Consider the following 18,795-nt stretch of genomic DNA (forward strand, 5'->3'; position numbering starts at 1 on the left):
GTGCACCTTCGCATGCGAACCTGTATATTGGATGGTGGGAAAATACTCAAGTGCGGATAAAGTCAGCCTTCCTGTGCCATGTGCATGGATGGTACCGCTTTATTGATGATATCCTCATCCTATGGACAGGTTCAAGGGTAGAATTTGATTCTTTTGTTGAAGAACTTAATAACAACAGCTGGAATATACATTTGACCTCCTGTGTTTCCAACAGCTCGGTGGATTTCCTTGACTTGAAAATCATGATTCAAGATAACAAGATAAGTACGACTCTCTATCAGAAGAGTACAGCAACGAATAACTTCCTTCACTATAAGAGTTTTCACCCAGCCCATTTGCGTAATGGGATCCCGAAGGGGCAGTTCTTACAAATAAGGAGGAATTGTAGTCAGGTAGAGGACTTCCAAAAAGAATCTCGTGCACTAACAGAACGTTTTCTGGAACGTGGCTACCCACGAAATACGGTGTCCAAAGCGTATGAATATTCAAGGAACTGTACGAGAGAAGACACCCTGAGGCCTAGGGTAAGAACTAATCTGGGCACAATAAATTTAATAACCAAATTTAATAATCAATGGGGTGACATCTATAGAATTTTGAACAATAATTGGGATATACTTTGTAGTGAGAGTAAATTAAAAAATTTTATCTCTGAGAGGCCCAGGATGATAGCAAGGAGAGCAACAAACCTTAAGGACTACCTTACGAATAGCCACTTTAGACGTTCTAAAACCAAAATCAGATGTGGTAGTTCCAACAAGGGATCATTCCCTTCTGGTAACTGCACAGTATGCCCACTGATGATTGCGACTAGGGGGCTCTCAATACCAAGTATACCTATACAGGTCCAGTCTAGGGCATGTTTCAATTGTCGTTCCGCAATTTGGTCTATGCATTGGTTTGTGGTTGTAATAAGGTATATGTGGGTCAAACCACACAAGAGTTGCGCAGGAGAGTCCAGCAACATCTCTCTAATATAGCCACGGCTAGAGTTGATAAAATCAAAGAAAAACAGATCACGTCTGTAGTGGCCCATTTTTTGGAATTTCATGGTGGTAGTCCAAAGTCTCTTCGAGTCATGGGGCTGGAAGGAGTTCAGACAAACATCAGGGGAGGTAAAATTACGAATGAGTTATTGAGACGTGAAGCCAGATGGATTTTTGAACTCAAAAGTTTGGCTCCAGGGGGTTTAAATGAAGAGCTGCTGTATACAGGGTTTTACAAAGGGAGTTAATATACTATCCTTTTATCTCCTTTGATGACCAGTTTACAGTGGATCTAGAAACACTTATTCCTCCCGTGAACCCCCAGCCCCATGACGTTTTCTTTTGTTTTGTTCTTAGGGCTCTAGGATTGGGATCCAAATCTGGAGGAATATCTCCTGAAAGATACGTGATGATGAAGTTGATTTGGACAAGACAACTACCAACTCGTCACATCTTGGATAATATTTGGACATTTAAGACTAATTATTTTGTGATGTATATGTTTTTTATTGATGGCACACAAGCTGTAGTTTAGTCCCTATATTACACCGGGACTCTATGTAGATGGGGCTTTGATGCTAAAATAACGCATGTTTATGTTTGACTCTTCTGATTAAGATGGTATAAGCACATGTTTTGTGTCTTAATATCTTGGTCATCATCGTCTGCAGGAGAATTTCCTGTAGATGGATAGTTTTATTAAGACAAGTTAAGTAGCCCTGTTAACATATTTTTGAGAAATTATTTTATATTTGGATGTATATGGGGTGATATCAAAGCCTGGTTTCTGAGCGACTTAAATCATATGTGTGTGCTTGACTCTATCAAGATAAACTATTAACACATAAATACATAGACTTCACAATTATATCTGAATTGAATGACCTGGTGATTATTCAAATGAGGCCTTTATGGGTACAGTGAACTTTAATTGCGACTGAAATGTATGATGGTACCCCTGTTAGTTTGTATCACTGATTACAACTCGTTCCCATTGAGGGGCCCCTAGTTGTTATATTAAATATGTTCTGGTCGTAGAACCTTTATGCGTCATGTTCATTGCGGCGCCCTGAGTAGGGATAATTGTGTCACTATACCTAAGCGCTTGCGTTTTGATTGAATGGATGAAGTTCCATACTGCAATACTTTGTTAGTAGGTAGATCACTTTTGATACACTGTATTATGATTGCACCTGTATCAAGATACCACTGTACTATTGTGGCGTGTTCGATGGGGACAATCATGTCACTGAGTCCGGGTACCCGTGTACTAAGTGAACTGGTGAAGTTCCTTATCATTATGTTTGCTGGCATTTATACTATTCTAGAAATGCTACATTGAGATTGTATTTGCACTAAGCACTCATATGTACCACTCTATTATTGAGGTGCCTGTAGTAGGGACAATTGTGTCTTTGAACTAGGATGTCTGCGTACTGAGCAAACTGATGGAATTTCTTATTATTATGTTTTGCTAGTATTTAAACTACCAATGATATGCTGCACCGTGATTATACTTTGCTTCAAGAATGTCTAAATGCCATTTCACCATTATGGTGTTTCTAGCAAGGACGATTGTGCTATTAAACCTGGGCGCCGTTATATTGAGTGAACTGATAAAGTCTATTATTATTATCATGTTCTGCCAGTACCTAGACCACTTTTTGACACATTAAATTGTGACTGCATTCACACTAAGAATTCTTATGCGTTATTTTATTATTGTAGCGCTTTCAGCACATTAAGTTCTGGTGCCTGCGCTCGAATGAACTGATGCGATACACGATTTTCTCTATATGCACTACCGATCGAATGTGGAGCCCTATTGTGAAATTGTAGGCAACATTGCGGTTAGGTTAAGGTAGTTGCGCAGTGTGAGACAGTGGTTTCTAAATGGTCGGGGGACCTATTGGTATATGCGCATTCACATCGGCCTGATGTCTCCTTGAGGGAAGGGGGTGGATCCTTTGTGGGAGCACCTGGGCGCTCGCGCGCTGTAACTTAATGCTTGAGGATATTTGCAGCCACTTCAGGCGCCTGTGCATTGGAGATCATTGCGCCTGCGCACCTTTACTGACTCAGTGCTGAGTAGTGGAGGAAGTACTGAACTCCTGGCAAAACATTCAGGCGCGTGCGCAGTGGAAATAGATGCCTAATAAAGGCAACTCTATGGTACTTCCGCCGGTTAGTACAGGCGCCTGCGCATTGACTGGGACAGGACGCTGTCTCATTAGACCCAGAATTGATTCATCTTCTCCCCACATAAAACTCAGCTGGTAAGAGTGATTACTAATTTGATAGGTATATATGAAGGACCTCAACAGAACACTACACTGACCTTGAGAAAGAGACATCACTGTGTCGATACGCGTGGGTTTGGGGGTCCCATGTAACTTACCCGGTGGCTTGTTTATCCTCAGAAACCAGGTGATATCATGCTAGGGAAAGGGGCTTGTTAATATATTTTTTTTGTGTTGGCAACATGATGAGTATTCAGTTTTCTATTTATGGTATATGTAGTATTTCTATGTAACCATGGTAGTTATTGACAATATGGTATTTTAATACTTTGATTCAAGGTCATGATTGTCATTACAATTGGTTTGATAGACCCTAGGTTATGATAACTAGCAGATATCCGGCATTAGATTGAATGCTTGGTCTTGGGACCCATAGTATTTAACTATTTATCAATATGACCCATTGTCTTTGTCTTGTTATCAGTGTCTGTTTGTTCAGACTTTTTAATTGTTTTTAAACAAAGTGTTTGTTTGTTGTGTCCATAAATAAAATTGATATTTTTTGATTATCTTATTTTTGTGGTGATCCCTATTTGTGTGCATATACTTTCTTGTCTTCATGTGTTTTCATGTCAATTTATTTATATGCACAAGGTGATCCCACCTAAATTGACATTGTGGATGGTGCCCATTTATTCCTTACTTTGTCAGACAATGGTCTGTCTATGGAACGCCTGGAAGGCTACCTCTTCTGGGAGTAGGTTAACCGTTTTTAAAGCCGGAGCATGAGGAACTGGTTTGGGCTTACATTGCTGAAACAGACTTCAGGAAATATGCCCTCCTCTTCTGAAGTTTCAAAAAATGTAAGGACTGAGTCGTCAAGTGCTGGCTCCTGGTCAGGAAGAACCCCTTTTGTTGTCTCCTGCACCCCCACCCAAAGTGAATGATGCAGCAGGCCACACTTCACATTAGTCCATGTAGCTCTTTCTATCATACCAAGAAAATTAATGACACTAACTATGTTATTGCCCTGGACTCTAGTGGTCAATGACAGAAAACCGTCCACATTAACATACTGAAAGACTACCACGACCGATCTCTGCCTGTTCTAACTGTCTGCCACCCCCCTAGTGATACCGCCAACGACGAGTATTTCCCAGATCTCCTCCAGGTTGCCCAAGCGGGAGGATCACTGGAACAAGTGCCCCTGGGCTCCCATTTATCGGATATACAAAAGGACGATATTGTCGCCGTACTAAGGCCGAGGGCTGCTGCTTTCTCCTCAAAGCCGGGGAAGACTACTCTCACCAGTCACCATGTGGAAACCCCCGGACAATGCCCCATCCAGCAGGCTGCCTACCGGGTTCCAGAGGCTGTTCAAGGCATGATAAAGAACGAACTGGAGGAGATGAAACAACTGGGAGTTATTCAGCCATCTCACAGTTCTTGGGCCTCTCCTGTCGTCCTGGTACCCAATAAGGATGGTACAACACGATTCTGCGTTGATTACAGACGACTAAATGATGCCACCAAGAGTGATGCTTATCTCATGCCCAGGATTGATGATCTATTGGATCGTCTGGCCAGTGCCCAATTTGTGACCAGTGACCACTAGAGTTGAGCGACTTTGGTCGGATCGGGTTTCGTGAAACCCGAATGAAACAAAATAAGTTTCAGATGAAACTCGTCCGACTAGAGCAAAAAAAGTCGGAGTTTCGTCCGACTTTTATTTCCCATTGACTTGCATTGGGGTCGGGTTTCGGACGAAACTCCGACTTTGTTTTGCTCTAGTCGGACGAGTTTCATCTGAAACTTATTTTGTTTCATTCGGGTTTCACGAAACCCGATCTTACCAAAGTCGCTCAACTCTAGTGACCACGTTAGACTTGAGCAAGGGGTACTGGCAGATACCCCTAACGGAGGACGCTCGGGAGCGCTCAGCCTGCATTACTACATTTGGGCTTTATGAGTTCCTGGGAATGCCCTTTGGGATGAAAACTGCCCCCGCTACTTTCCAGAGACTGGTGGATCGACTGTTACAACAATGTCAGGACTTTGCCTGTGCTTACTTAGACAACATCGCCATTTTTAGCACAACCTGGGAGGAACATCTTAAACACTTGGGCATAGTGCTGGACTGTATCCTTACTGCATGACTGACCATTCGCCCTGATAAGTGCCAAATAGGGATGGCTGAGGTGCAGTACCTCGGGCATAGAGTAGGGGGTGGGACACTAAGGCCTGAGCCTGCCAAGGTGGAAGCCATTAGCAACTGGTGTAGACCCCAGACTAAAAAGCAGGTACTTGCGTTTTTAGGAACTGCTGGTTACTATCGCAAATTTGTTTCTAACTTTAGCACCTTGGCCAAGCCCCTAACCGACCTGACCCGCAAGAACATGCCTAGAAATGTGACATGGATGCCTGCATGCGAGGATGCCTTTTCAGCATTAAAAACTGCCCTCGTCACTGCTCCTGTCTTGGCTGCCCCGGATTATAAACTCAGGTTCCTTGTGCAGACAGATGCATCCACCTTTGGGATTGGGGCAGTACTTAACCAAGTGAACGCCGCCGGAGAAGAACATCCTGTTGCTTTTGCCAGTCGGAAACTACTGGATCGGGAAGTTGCCTATGCCACTATTGAAAAGGAGTGCCTTGCCATCGTATGGGCGCTAAAAAAATTGCAGCCCTACTTGTATGGCAGAGACTTTACAATTGTTACAGACCACAGCCCCCTCACATGGCTGAATCGCGTATCAGGGGACAATGGAAGATTGCTGCGGTGGAGCTTGTCCTTACAACCCTACAGCTTCTGTATCCAATACAAGCGAGGAAGCCAACACCAGAACGCCGATGGACTGTCTCGACAAGAAGAACCATAGGCTCCCCAGGCCGACCTACCCCTGCCACTGTACAAGGAATTATAAATAACTGAGCAATGTGGACTAAAGTGAGCAGGCCAGAGGTCTGTGTAGACCTCATGGCGTGCTCACTTATTATGGGGGGGGAGGTTGTGATGGTGTGATATGTTATGTGGATGTCATTTTTTGTATATTCCTATTTTTAACAATTCCAGTTATTTTCATAGTGTTTTTCTTATTACATTGTAAGCCTACAGCCTCACTGTATCTGTCTCTTGATGACCCCCTGTAGTGCATTAATCCCTAAGGCCTTTTGTTCTCCTCTGGGAGGTAACTTGTTTGACTACCCCTGGACAAGGAAGGGGGTGGGGGGAAGAACTGCAGCTGGAAAAGTCAGTTCCGGTAGAGACAAGATGGTGAAAAGGCTGCATTTCAGAGAGAAGGACCTATTTTTATCCTCTGGTGCTAGAGTGTTTTGGAATCTCGTTTCCCTGGACATTTTATCCTGATACTGGACTGCATTCTTATTCTGGACTATCTTATCCTTTGTGTGGTGGACTGAATATGGACCTTTTCGTATTTTTGCCTGAATAAAGGTCTTGGAATTGTTCACTCTTCGCTTGCTCTGTTGATTGTGTGATACCAGAGAAGGATCCCGTGACAGATACGTGACGCCACCTATGGTTTCTGAGTAGATTGACCAGCGCTGCAGTGGCACTTCTATGGGACAGAAGTTGTGGTGCAGCTAAGATGTAGAAACCCTGCACAGATATGGCCATTGTCGCAGGGCACATGAAAGAGTTGGTAGATGGTGTGCAGTGCAGGATGTAGCAGAGCCGTGCGCCAGGCGCAGGAGAAAGAGGACAGACACAGTCATGCAGGTCCTTTACCTGTACTTGGTAAGTGCTGTCCAGGACCCAGAGTACAGATGGAGAAGGAGTTGGTCAGCCTGGAAGCCAATTTGGAATTCTCTCTCTGCAGATAGGTAGTCTGGCCTCCGTTCTAGCGCTTATCTGAGGTACTCGCAGTGCTGAATTCAATGAAGTTCCCCCTGTTGACTCTCTCTTGGAACTTTCTCAGGCAGCTGTAGCCTTTTCCTTCTGGCTCCCACACGTCGCTGCTGGGACCTCCGAGCCTTTAGTTGGGTACAGAGCATTTACAGCTGCTACTTCCTCCGGTTTCTGCTGCAGGAACGTTAGTGTCCCTACAAACTCGGAGACCGGAATCCGGACCATGCGCTCAAGCTAGGAGTGAGCCTTAACTCTGCTCATCCTCCAGCTCCCCTTCTCACGTCCACACACTTCCCCTTCCCTTCACAGACTGCCCAACTTGCCTCCTCCCGACCACAGACAGCAGCTCCTGAGCAGTCAGGTTCAGAGGTCTCCCTGCTGGCCTGGAGTGGGAAATGTGTTGTGTGTTGGTTTAACTGCTAGAGAGATCCTTCGTTGCTCCCAAGCATGACATCACACTCCCTAGGAGGAAGGTAATGCCACTGTGGCGACCGTACTCCTTGGGGCGCCACAAGTGCACTGAGGCCCAGCCACTGCTAGATGATTCTGCTGGTACATTGACCCAGACCACTACATTCCCCTCGCACTCTACACAGCCTGAATGTGACCCAGATGAAACTCAGGTTACCCTTCCCATATACTGTACCACCTTACACGGTGACAAAAAGGAAGGTGCAGCTGAAAGTGCAGGTTTCGCCCACCTGCCGTCAGACACACCGCCGTACTATGAGGGGCCCTATGCCAGTGCCGTCGCCAACGAGTGGGCCCCCCCTGCTTGCTCTGGATCACAGCACTTGCAAAGTTGAAATACTTACCTCTCCCTCCTCCACCGCCATGACGTCTTCCGCGTTTCCTGACAGTGATATTCTGATCAGAGAGCGCAATGACATCACGTCTGTACGCCCAGATTAGTACAGGGATTCCCTAGCGAGGAGACTTATTTGAGGAGACTTATTTAATTGTTTTCAATGTTGGGACAGCAATTTTTGGGGAGTACTATACTCTGGAGAATGATATATGGGGTCCACCATACACTGGAGCATTCCAAAGGTGGACATCAGACACTGGAGCAGCATTTACAGGGCCCATTATACACTAGAGCATTAGAAATGGGGCCCATTATATATAGAGCATTATTTGGGCCCATAAGACAGTGCAGCTTCATCCATGGGGACCAACATATACTGTAGCATTATGTGGAGCTCATCATATACTGTTTCAAACATTATATGGGACCAATGATTCTGTATGGTGAAATATATGGGCCTCACTACTCTGTATAGCGCACTATGCGGTGGCCATAATACTGTATGGAGTAAGATACTGTCCGTTTTTGGAGCTATTGGAGAATTTAAAATGGATATCAGTCATGAGATGTAAAAAGTGAAGTATTTTTCATTGTACTATACCGCTATTTCTCTGCCGTATCGGAGCATCATGAGTTGTGGTATGTGTTAAAGGGGCGCTCTTTGGCCCAGGGTACATGAAAACCTGGAGCCAGCCCTACCCCCCCCCCCAAATTTAGCCAAATAACCCCCATTTTTCAGTGCGTAACTAGTATTATGAAGTAAGTTAAGGTCGAAAAGCTTCAGTAATAAGATTTGATGTTTTTGGCATTCAAAAGGGCACTGTAGGTGTGTTTCCTGGCCTCCACTCCCTGCCGACTTTGCTTCCCAATTGACTTGCATTGGGTTTCGTGTTTCAGTCGGCCTTCGACTTTTCACAAAAATCGGCCAATTTCGTTCGACCCGACTTTTGCGAAAGTCGGGTTTCATGAAACCCGACTCGACCCAAAAAAAGGCAAAGTCGCTCAATTCTAGTCTTAACCTTTTTTCCAGCACACTCAGATGGCACAAACATCAGTTTCATACAGTACTTTTGGTAGAAAAATGTAAGGAAAGTAACACAGGTAGTTGACTGAAAGTAAATGCAGGCCTGGCTATCTAGGAACCCTACTTACATAGATAACCCACTAGATGGAGACCCAGCTTGGAGTTGTCACATTTCAAAAAAATATTGTCACGCACCAATAAAGTAGCATAATTTTCCACTGAGTAGAAATAGTATAGGCCTCTTACTCACCTTCCACCACAGGCAACCCACCAGATGGAATCCCAACTTCAAGTCTTGACGTTTCAAAAATTTATTGTCACACACCACTAAAGTGACTTTAATTTCCTCAGGGTAGAAATATTATAATAGGCCTCTGACACACCTTCTACTACAGGCAACCCACCAGGTGGAAACCCAACTTGAAGTCTCCTTATTTCAAAAAAATGTTTGAAACAACAGCAGTAGCAACAGCAGGCAGAAGACACCACAAATATGGCACAAACTGCCATAACGTGAGATCAATGAATGACACTAGAAACGACACCATCGCCCAGTCGGTCCATTCTGTGACTGGGGTGTAATAGTCATTGGAGAGCCATGACTTGTTAATTTTGATGAAAGGTGGTCTACACTTTCAGGGGACAGTCAGATGCGATTATCCATCAGGACACCACCAGCAGTGCTGAAGACATGCTCTGCGAGAACACTGGCTGCCTGGCATGAAAAACCTCCAATGCGTGACAGGAGTGCTCAGGCCACTCTTCCATTTTTGAAGACCAAAATGCCAAAGGGTCCAACCCCCCCCCGATGACTTTGATATTGAGCTCCAGATACTCTTGCACCATCCTCTCCAGTCATTTTCAATGTGTCGGACTTGTACTCTGTTCTACTGGTGCAAGTACTAGTCTAAAGAATGTGTGAAATGACTCACAGAAATTGCTTATGCCACTTACACTGCTGCTGCTAGTGTTTTTGCGATGATACCTTGATGTTGGATGTCTAGAACTGCATTGAACATGGTGTGCCTCACTGTTGTCTTGGGGAAAACCACTCTTAAGATGGTCTACAAGCGTATTTTGATACTCCAGCATGTGCGCGCCCCATTCTGGGAGGGAAGCATCTGGCTAAATTTACTCTTGTACGATGGATCTAATAGAGTGGTAACCCAGTAGTTAGCACTATTTATAACACTCTAAGTACAGGCATTATGTTGAACATAGTGCAGCAAGAAGACACTCATTTGTCAGGTGCTTCCAGGAGGTCCAATTCTATGGTGTGTTGGTGGCGGGGTAACACTCAATGTTGCTTCCTCCATACCCTCCCGCCAACCACGGACAACAGAGAGGAGATCCTCTTCATCTCCTGACCATTGTGCATCCATCACATCAACATCCTCCATTTGTTACTCAGCTCTTTCACCTTCACTAACAGTTTGTCTGATACCATGAGCCCCATTCGATCGGTGTAAGCCACCCTCCCATGGCACTCGCCTGTAAGATGACAGTCCGGAAATTTGAGATATTATCCCTTCTGCATACTCCTCTGCTTCCACGTCTTCCTCAAGTACTATCACCTCCTCAAGCAGGTTTGCATTGCAAGCCTTGAGGATTCAAAGACCTGTGGCATTGCCCCTTGACCACTTGCCCCCACAGCCACCAGAGTCACCGAGTACCCAGTCAGCGAGATGTAATGCCCCTGCCCTTGTTTGTTCGTCCAGATGTCCATAGTAAAATTAACCCTGGTAGACATACAGTGGGGAAAAAGTATTTAGTCAGTCACCAATTGTACAAGTTCTCCCACATAAAAAGATGACAGAGGCCTGTAATTGACATCATAGGTAGGCCACAACTACGAGAGTCAAAATGAGAAAACAAATCCAGAAATTCATCATGTCAGATGGGCCTGGGCATGTACTTAAGCAGGGGGACATGTCTGGCACTGCAAGATCGGAGTCCCTGGTGGCGTAGTGTGTTACTGATGGTAGCCTTTGTTACAGTGGTCCCAGCTCTATGCAGATCCCCCAGTATGGTTCTCAGATTTTTGCTCACCTTTCTTGTGATCAATTTGACCCCATGGGGTGAGATCTTGTGTGGAGCCCCAGATTGAGTGCTAGGCGTCGGGTTCCTGTCGCTACACAGTAGGAATCCCGAGCCTTGCTTCCGGCGGTCTCCCATTCCTCTTCAGCTGTAGAGGAGGCTGATCAGCAGACTCATTGGTCCCGGTGCTCTACCAAGACTAGCTCTGTGGGTTTGGTTGCTGCTGCCACCTCTGATCGAGCTATAGCAATGCATGCTGGTCAGCAGCGAGCTACTCCAGGGACTAAGTCCTCCATTTTGTCCACTGAGCATGCCGTGGGACGATCTCCCATTGGAGATCTGAGGTCACATGCTCAGGTCCTTCTCCAGCTTGGATTAGACCATCAGGAAGGTCCCAGAAGGATGCTGCTATAAAAGGGTTGCATGGCCGCTCGGCAATGCGCTAGTGTAGACTGCATTACCAGACTATGAGGAGTGAGTGTTGTATGCATGTATGAATGTCTCTGGTGAATGACTCATTAAGAAACCCCTACCCTTGGTACGCATGTGTTGTGCAGCCTAGCCTGTTAAGTGCCCAGGTTTAGGTGTAGGTAGAGGCAGAGTCTGAGACTGGCATCAGTGTCCACCGGTGGCTCCGCACACCACGGTGCACGTGCTCGACACTCCACTATAGTCAGCGTCTTTAGTGGCATCTGCAGGCGCTCAGAAGGTCTAGAGGGACTCTGACCCCATGTCCTTGGGGCAGAGGTCTGTGACTGCAATCTGTGCGCTCCGTTGTCGAGCTCGGTGAGCTAAGCAGGCTCCAGTATTTATGTTCTGCAGTAGTGCAGCTCTGTGAGGTAACAGAGTTCGCCCTGTACACACCGGGTGACTTATCCCGCGTGTGTTCTTCCTTTATACCGCCATATAGCGTCTGCCATTACCTAGCAGCAGCATACCACCTCTGCACTGTGGACCCCGGGTTGCGATCGCACTTTCTCATATTTTATATTTAGTGCAAAACGCAACCCTAACATTATACTAGCGCCAGGGTCTGGCTAGTACTGGTGGAAAACCAGCGACTGCAGCGCTACATCCAGCAGCAGGAGGGCAGGCTGGCAGCTCTTGAGCGCTCAGCCTCAGCTGTGGATGTTACCGCAGTTGCCGTTCAGGCAGCCACAGTGGCTGTCTCCCTTCTGTCCCCTGCCATCCCTGCCCCGACTTTGTCCCGCCTCACATTGCCTGAGAAGTTCTTGGGCAGTAGTGCTTCTTGTAGGGGTTTCGTGAGCCAGTGTACCATACAGCTGGAGCTGCTGGCTGCACGATTCCCCTCCAAGCAGGCTAAAGTGGGATTTGTTATTTCCCACTTGTTGGGCAGGGCTCTGGAGTGGGCCACACCGCTGTGGGAGCGTGGTGATCATGTGGTGCAGAGTGCCTCGCGGTTCTTGGGCACTCAGAAGCAGGTCTTTTTGGGACCGCGAGTCACCTATGATACCGCGCTCCAGCTGCTGGCGTTATCACAGGGCTCATCTCTGGTCAGCCATTATGCCATCCAGTTCTGGACGCTGGCTTCAGAACTGGAGTGGTCAGATAAGACCCTCATTCCGGTGTTCTGGAGAGGTCTGGCTGGCCATGTAAAGGATGCCCTGGCCACCAGAGAGATTCCCACCACACTGGAGGAGCTCATCACCATCTCCACCGCATAGACTTTCGTTTTTCGAAGCGAAGGTTGGAGCGGTCCCAGTGTAGGCAGAGGTTTATGTTGGCACCTAATTTTACTAAACCTCCGGAACCTCCCGATTGGGCATCCGAGCTCCAAGAGGCCATGGGGAATTCTTGCACGGGTCCCAGGTCCTGGTCCGCACGAGCACCTGTGGTCTGTCACATTTGCCAGCAGTCTGGTCACCTTGCCAACAGGTGCCCACAGCGGCCAGGAAAACGCTCGCATCTAGTGGCTGTTGTAGGAGGCCTACTAGATACTGCAACGTTTTCCTCCAAGCTGTCCTTTGAGGGGATGCTTGAGTTTGGCTCTTCCACTCTGACGGTGGAGGTTTGCGTGGATTCCGGGGCGGAGGGCAATATCATGTCATCTGCCTTCGTCCAACGGCACGTAGTTCCTCTGGTTTTATTACCTCAGCCAGTCATCATCAGAGTGGTGAATGGAGCGACACTACCCTCTCAGATCACCCACCAGACCACCCCGCTGATACTCTCGCTGTCTCCTTCCCATTAGGAGACGCTATCTCTCCTTGTCATGCCCGAGAGTATCGACCAGGTCCTCTTAGGGGTCACTCTCCCCATATAGAGTGGTCCTCAGGGAGAATTCTCAGATGGAGTAAATCCTGTGAGGGTAGATGTCAGAGGGAGTGCATTCAGGTTGCCTCCACTGAAGTCCCCGCAGATATTTCCTCTCTCCCCAAATGCTATCGACAGCATGCAGATGTATTCTGCAAGAAGGCGGCGGAGACTCTTCCGCCTCACCACCCCTACGACTGTCCTATTGACCTCTTGCCTGGTGCTGAGCCTCCCCAGGGTTGAGTCTATCCCCTATCTCTCCCGGAGACAGAGGACATGTCTCAGTATATCAGGGAGAATCTGGCAAGAGGATTCATAAGGAAGTCGGTGTCACCAGCGGGGGCAGGATTTTTCTTCGTCCAGAAGAAGAATGGAGAATTACATCCCTGCATCGATTACAGGGGTCTTAACGCCATCACCGTTAAGAGTAAGTATCCTCTGCCCCTGATATCGAAACTGTTCGATAGGCTACGGGGAGCGAGAGTGTTTACTAAGCTTGATCTGCGGGGGGCTTACAACCTGATTCTCATCCGTGAGGGGGACAAATGGAAGATAGCTTTTAACACCAGGGATGGGCACTATGAATACCTGGTGATGCCCTTCGGGCTCTGTAATGCTGCAGCTGTCTTCCAAGACTTTGTAAACGACATCTTTCAGGGTATGCTCACCACTTCAGCTGTAGTCTATCTGGATGATATCCTCATCTACACTCCAGATATTGATTCTCACCGGAGAGATGTTTGCGAGTTTTCGATCTCCTACGGGCAAACTCCCTCTACGCCAATTTAAAGAAGTGTGTGTTTGAGCAGGAGTCCTTGCCTTTCCTGTGCTATATCATCTCCACACAGGGATTGGCCGTGGAACATACCAAGCTACAGGCAGTGATGGATTGGCAGGAGCCCCATTCTCTCAAAGCGATGCAGCGCTTTATGTGGTTCATAAATTATTACCGTCAATTCATCCCCCACTTCTTGACGTTGGTAGCCCCTTGGTGGCCCTCACCAAGATGGGTGCAAATCCCAAGTTGTGGTCGGAACCTGTCTCCAAGGCCTTCTCCTCCTTTAAGTCCCATTTCGCTAGCGCTCCCATTCTACATCGCCCCGATGTAGATAAACCCTTCATTCTGGAAGTGGATGTCTATTCCGTCGGTGCTGGAGCAGTCCTGTTTCAGAAGGACACGCAAGGTTGGAAGCACCCATGCTTCTTTTTCTCCAAGACCTTCTCACCGGCGGAGAGGAATTATTCCATCGGGGACAGGGAGTTTCTAGCGATGAAGTTGGCCTTCTCGGAGTGGAGACACCTCCTGGAGGGGGCTTGCCACCCTTTCCAGGTGTTCACCGACCACAAGAACTTGGTGTATTTGCAAGCAGCCCAGTGGCTAAATTCTCGCCAGGCCAGATGGTTCTTCTTCTTCTCCCGGTTCCACTTCACCCTCCATTTTCTCTCCGTGGAGAAGAACGTCCGGGCCGATGCTCTCTCCTGCTCATTGGTGTCATCGGAGAAAGAGGAGGAGGAGCTTCGGCTGATCGTCCCATCCGAGAGCATGAGTACTGTGGCTCTGGTCGCCCTTGAGTCAGAACCTCCGGGCAAGAAATTTGTCCCTGCCCATCTGCGACCGGAGGTCCTCTCTTGGGCTCATTCGTCCAGTGTGGGTGGACATTTCAGGACAAAACGGACCTCTGAGCTTCTGGCGAGGACGTACTGGTGGCCGCATATGGCCCATGACGTCAGGGATTATATTCAGGCATGCGTCTCTTGCGCCCAGAATAGGTCCTCTCGGCAGCGGCCCGCTGGGCTACTTTACCCCCTGCCGGTAGCGGACAGGCCCTGGGAGATGGTCGGTATGGACTTTGTGGTGGGGCTACCCAAGTCCAGTGGCAGCACGGTCATTTGGATTGTAACCGACCATTTCTCCAAGATGGTGCACCTGGTTCCTCTCTCCCAGTTACCTTCTGCACGGGGCCTGGCAGCGGTGTTTATTAAGCACGTTTTCCGCCTGCACGGCATGCTGGACAAGATTGTCAGCGACTGGGGTCCCCAGTTTGTGTCTCGGTTCTGGAGAGAGCTCTGTAGCCTGCTCAGCATTGAGCTAAATCTCTCCTCAGCCTATCATCCCGAGACGAACGGGTTGGTAGAGAGAGCCAACCACTCCCTGGTCACATATCTATGACATTTTGTCTCGGCCAGGCAGGATGATTCGGCATCCATGCTGCCGTGGGCGGAGTTCACTTTGAACAGCGCTGTAGCCGACTCCACCGGCCAGACCCCATTCCTCCTAAATTACGACCAGCATCCGCTCGTCCCTGTGCCCATGTCCGCATCGTCCACCGATTCCAGGGTGGCAGACTGGGTGGTGGAGGCATGTGACATTTGGGATCACACTCAGGATGCTCTCTGGGCATCCAAGGAGAGAATGAGGGCCGCCACCGACATGCCCCAGCGCCCCGCTACGACCTTTGCTCCTGGCGACTTGGTGTGGCTCTCCACCCGTAACATCAGGCTGCGGGTCAAGTTCACAAAATTTGCACCTCGCTACATTGGCCCCTTCAAGGTCCTTGAGCAGATCAACCCTGTGGTCTACCGTCTGGCCCTTCCACCACATTTGGCTATCTCTGACACCTTCCAAGTGTCTCTCCTTAAACCTGCCCTAATGTCCAGGTTCTCTGAGTCATCTGCTGGGACATCAGACCTGTCCTCGGATGAGTTTGAAGTTAATGCCATCGTGGGATGCAGGGTGGTGCGTGGTAAAAGGTTTTATTTGGTGGACTGGAAGGGTCATGGTCCAGAGGGTCGGACCTGGGAGCCAGTGGAAAACATCCGTGCTTCACTTCTCATTGCGGCACTTGAGCGTAATGAGGCTCAGACAGGAGGGGGCCCTAGCAGCAGCATACCACCTCTGCATGGTGGACCCCGGGTTGCGATCGCACTTTCTCATATTTTATATTTAGTGCGATCCGCAACCCAAACATTGAGGGAGATTATCAGTGGTCTTGTATGTCTTCAATTTTATTATTATTGCTCCCACAGCTGATTTCATTATTATTATTATTATTATTATTATTATTATGTATTTAAATAGCACCATTGATTCCATGGTGCTGTACATGAGAAGGGGTTACATACAAATTACAGATATCACTTACAGTAAACAAGTTAACAATAACAGACTGATACAGAGAGGAGAGGACTCTGCCCTTTCAGGCTTACATTCTACAGGATGGTGGGGAAGGAGACAGTAGGTTGGTGGGTTGCAGCAGTTCCGGTGTTGGTTGAGGCAATATCTCCGGTAGTGGTGAGGAGGTAGCGGGGTCATTGCAGGCTGTAAGCTTTCTTGAAGAGGTGGGTTTTCACGTTCCGTCTGAAGGATCCGAATGTGGTTGATAGTCGGACATGTTGGGGCAAAGAATTCCAGAGGATGGGGGATATTCGGGAGAAGTCTTGGATGAGGAGCGAATAAGTGTGGAGGAGAGAAGGAGGTCTTGGGAGGACCGGAGATTGCGTGAGGGAAGGTATCGGGAGATTAGTTCAGACACATATGGGGGAGACAGGTTATAGATGGCCTTCTAGGTCAGTATTAGTAATTTGAACTGGATACGCTGAGGGAATGGAAGCCAGTGAAGAGATTTGCAGAGGGGAGAAGTGGAGGAGTAGTCAGGAGAGAGATGAATTAGTCATGCAGCAGAGTTAAGGTTGGACTGGAGAGGTGCGAGAGTGTTATAAGGTGGGCCACAAAGGAGGATGTTGCAGTAGTCGAGGTGGAAGATGATTAGGGCATGCACAAGCATTTTGGTAGATTGAGGGTTGAGGAAAGGATGGATTCTGGAAATATTTTTGAGCTGGAGGCGACAGAAGGTAGAAAGAGCTTGGATGTGCGGTTTGAAGGACAGGGCAGTGTCAAGTGTTACTCCGAGTCAGTGAACTTCCGTTACGGGGGGAAAGCATGATGTCATTAATTGTGATAGATAGGTCAGGTAAGGAAGATCTGTGAGATGGAGGAAAGATGATGAGTTCAGATTTGTCAACATTAAGCTTGAGGAAGTAAGAGGAGAAGAACGAGGATATGGCTGATAGACGCTACGGGATTATGGACAGCAGAGAGTTGACGTCTGGGCCAGAGAGGTAGATCTGAGTGTCATCAGTGTAAAGGTGGTACTGGAATCCGTGGGACTTTATGAGTTGCCCAGGCCAAATGTATAGATTGAGAAGAGTAGAGGTCCTAGAACAGAGCCTTGGGGGACTCCACCAGAGAGAGGGTGGGATGAGGAGGTAGTGTGGGAGTGGGAGACACTGAATGTGCGGTTGGAAAGGTATGAGGAGTTCCAGGATGGGGTGAGGTCTTTGATGCCAAAGGAGGAGAGGATCTGTAGTAGGAAGCAGTGGTCAACTGTGTCGAAAGCAGAGGACAGGTCTAGAAGCAGGAGTATAGACTATTGTCCATTTGCTTTGGCTGTAAGTAGGTCATTAATAATTTTGGTCAGGGCTGTCTCAGTGGAGGGATGGGGGCGGAAACCAGATTGTAGATTGTCAAAGAGCAAGTTAGATGAGAGGTGGGAGGAAAGTTCAGCGTGGACGTGCAGCTCCAGGAGCTTGGAAGCGAATGGGAGAAGTGATATTGGGTGATAGCTGGACATAGCGATTGGGTCGAGGGTTGGCTTTTTAAGGATAGGTGTGATTGTGGCATGTTTGAAAGCTGAAGGGAAGATACCGGAAGTTAGTGATAGGTTGAAGAGGTGGGTTAGGGGTGGGATAAGTGTGGTGGTAAGGTTGGGGAGGAGGTGGTATGGGATGGGGTCGAGTGCACAGGTTGTGAGGTGCGATTTGCAGAGGAGACAATTAAGCTCCCCTTCAGTGATGTTGGAGAGGGAGGTTATGGGGCTTGGGCTTTGGTCTGGTATACAAAGGGGTTGTGGTGGTTGAACAATGAAGACTTGGAGGCCAACTGAAACACGAAACCCAATGCAAGTAAATGGAGAAGCAAAGTCGTCAGGGAGTGGAGGACAGTAAACACACTTACAGTGCCCATTTCAATGCCAAAAACATCAATTCTTATTACTGAAGTTTGTCAACCTTAATTTACTTCATAATAATAGTTACGCATTGAAAGCTGGGGCTTATTTGGCTAAAGTTGTGGGGGGGTAGGGCTGGCTCCAAGTTTTCGTGTGCCCTGGGCTAAAGAGTGTCAGTGCGCCCCTTTAACACATACCAGAACTCATGATGCTCTGATACCGCACAAAAATATAGGTATAGTAGAATGACAAATACTTCACTGCTTACATGACATGACTGATCTATTTTAACTTGTACAATAGCTCAAAAAAGGACAGTATATTACTCTTTACAGTATTATGGCCACCGCATTGTGCGCCATACAGAATAATGAGCCCCATATATTTCTCCATACAGAATAATTGGTCACATATAATGTTCCATACAGTATATGATGAGCTCCACATAATGCTCCAGTATATGATGGGCCTCATGGATGATGCCCCAGTGTATGATGGGCTCTAATAATGCTCCATATATAATGCGCTCCATTTCTAATGCTCCAGTGTATC

General features: G+C 47.5%; 1 protein-coding gene across 1 annotated transcript in view; it reads right to left on the minus strand.

Annotated features, from left to right (window-relative positions):
- Positions 1 to 1,238: 1,238 nt before the first annotated feature.
- The window catches only part of LOC141072946 (lamina-associated polypeptide 2, isoforms alpha/zeta-like), a 53,662-nt gene continuing 36,105 nt past the window's right edge, over positions 1,239 to 18,795 (minus strand). The window contains exon 3 of the mRNA XM_073560232.1: positions 1,239 to 1,381. Within this exon, the coding sequence (XP_073416333.1) occupies positions 1,239 to 1,381 (143 nt within the window). The remainder of the gene's footprint in view (positions 1,382 to 18,795) is intronic.

This window comes from Dendrobates tinctorius, unplaced genomic scaffold, assembly GCF_039654945.1.
Source record: "Dendrobates tinctorius isolate UK_male_01 unplaced genomic scaffold, ASM3965494v1 ptg000293l, whole genome shotgun sequence".
Classification (NCBI taxonomy): domain Eukaryota; kingdom Metazoa; phylum Chordata; class Amphibia; order Anura; family Dendrobatidae; genus Dendrobates; species Dendrobates tinctorius.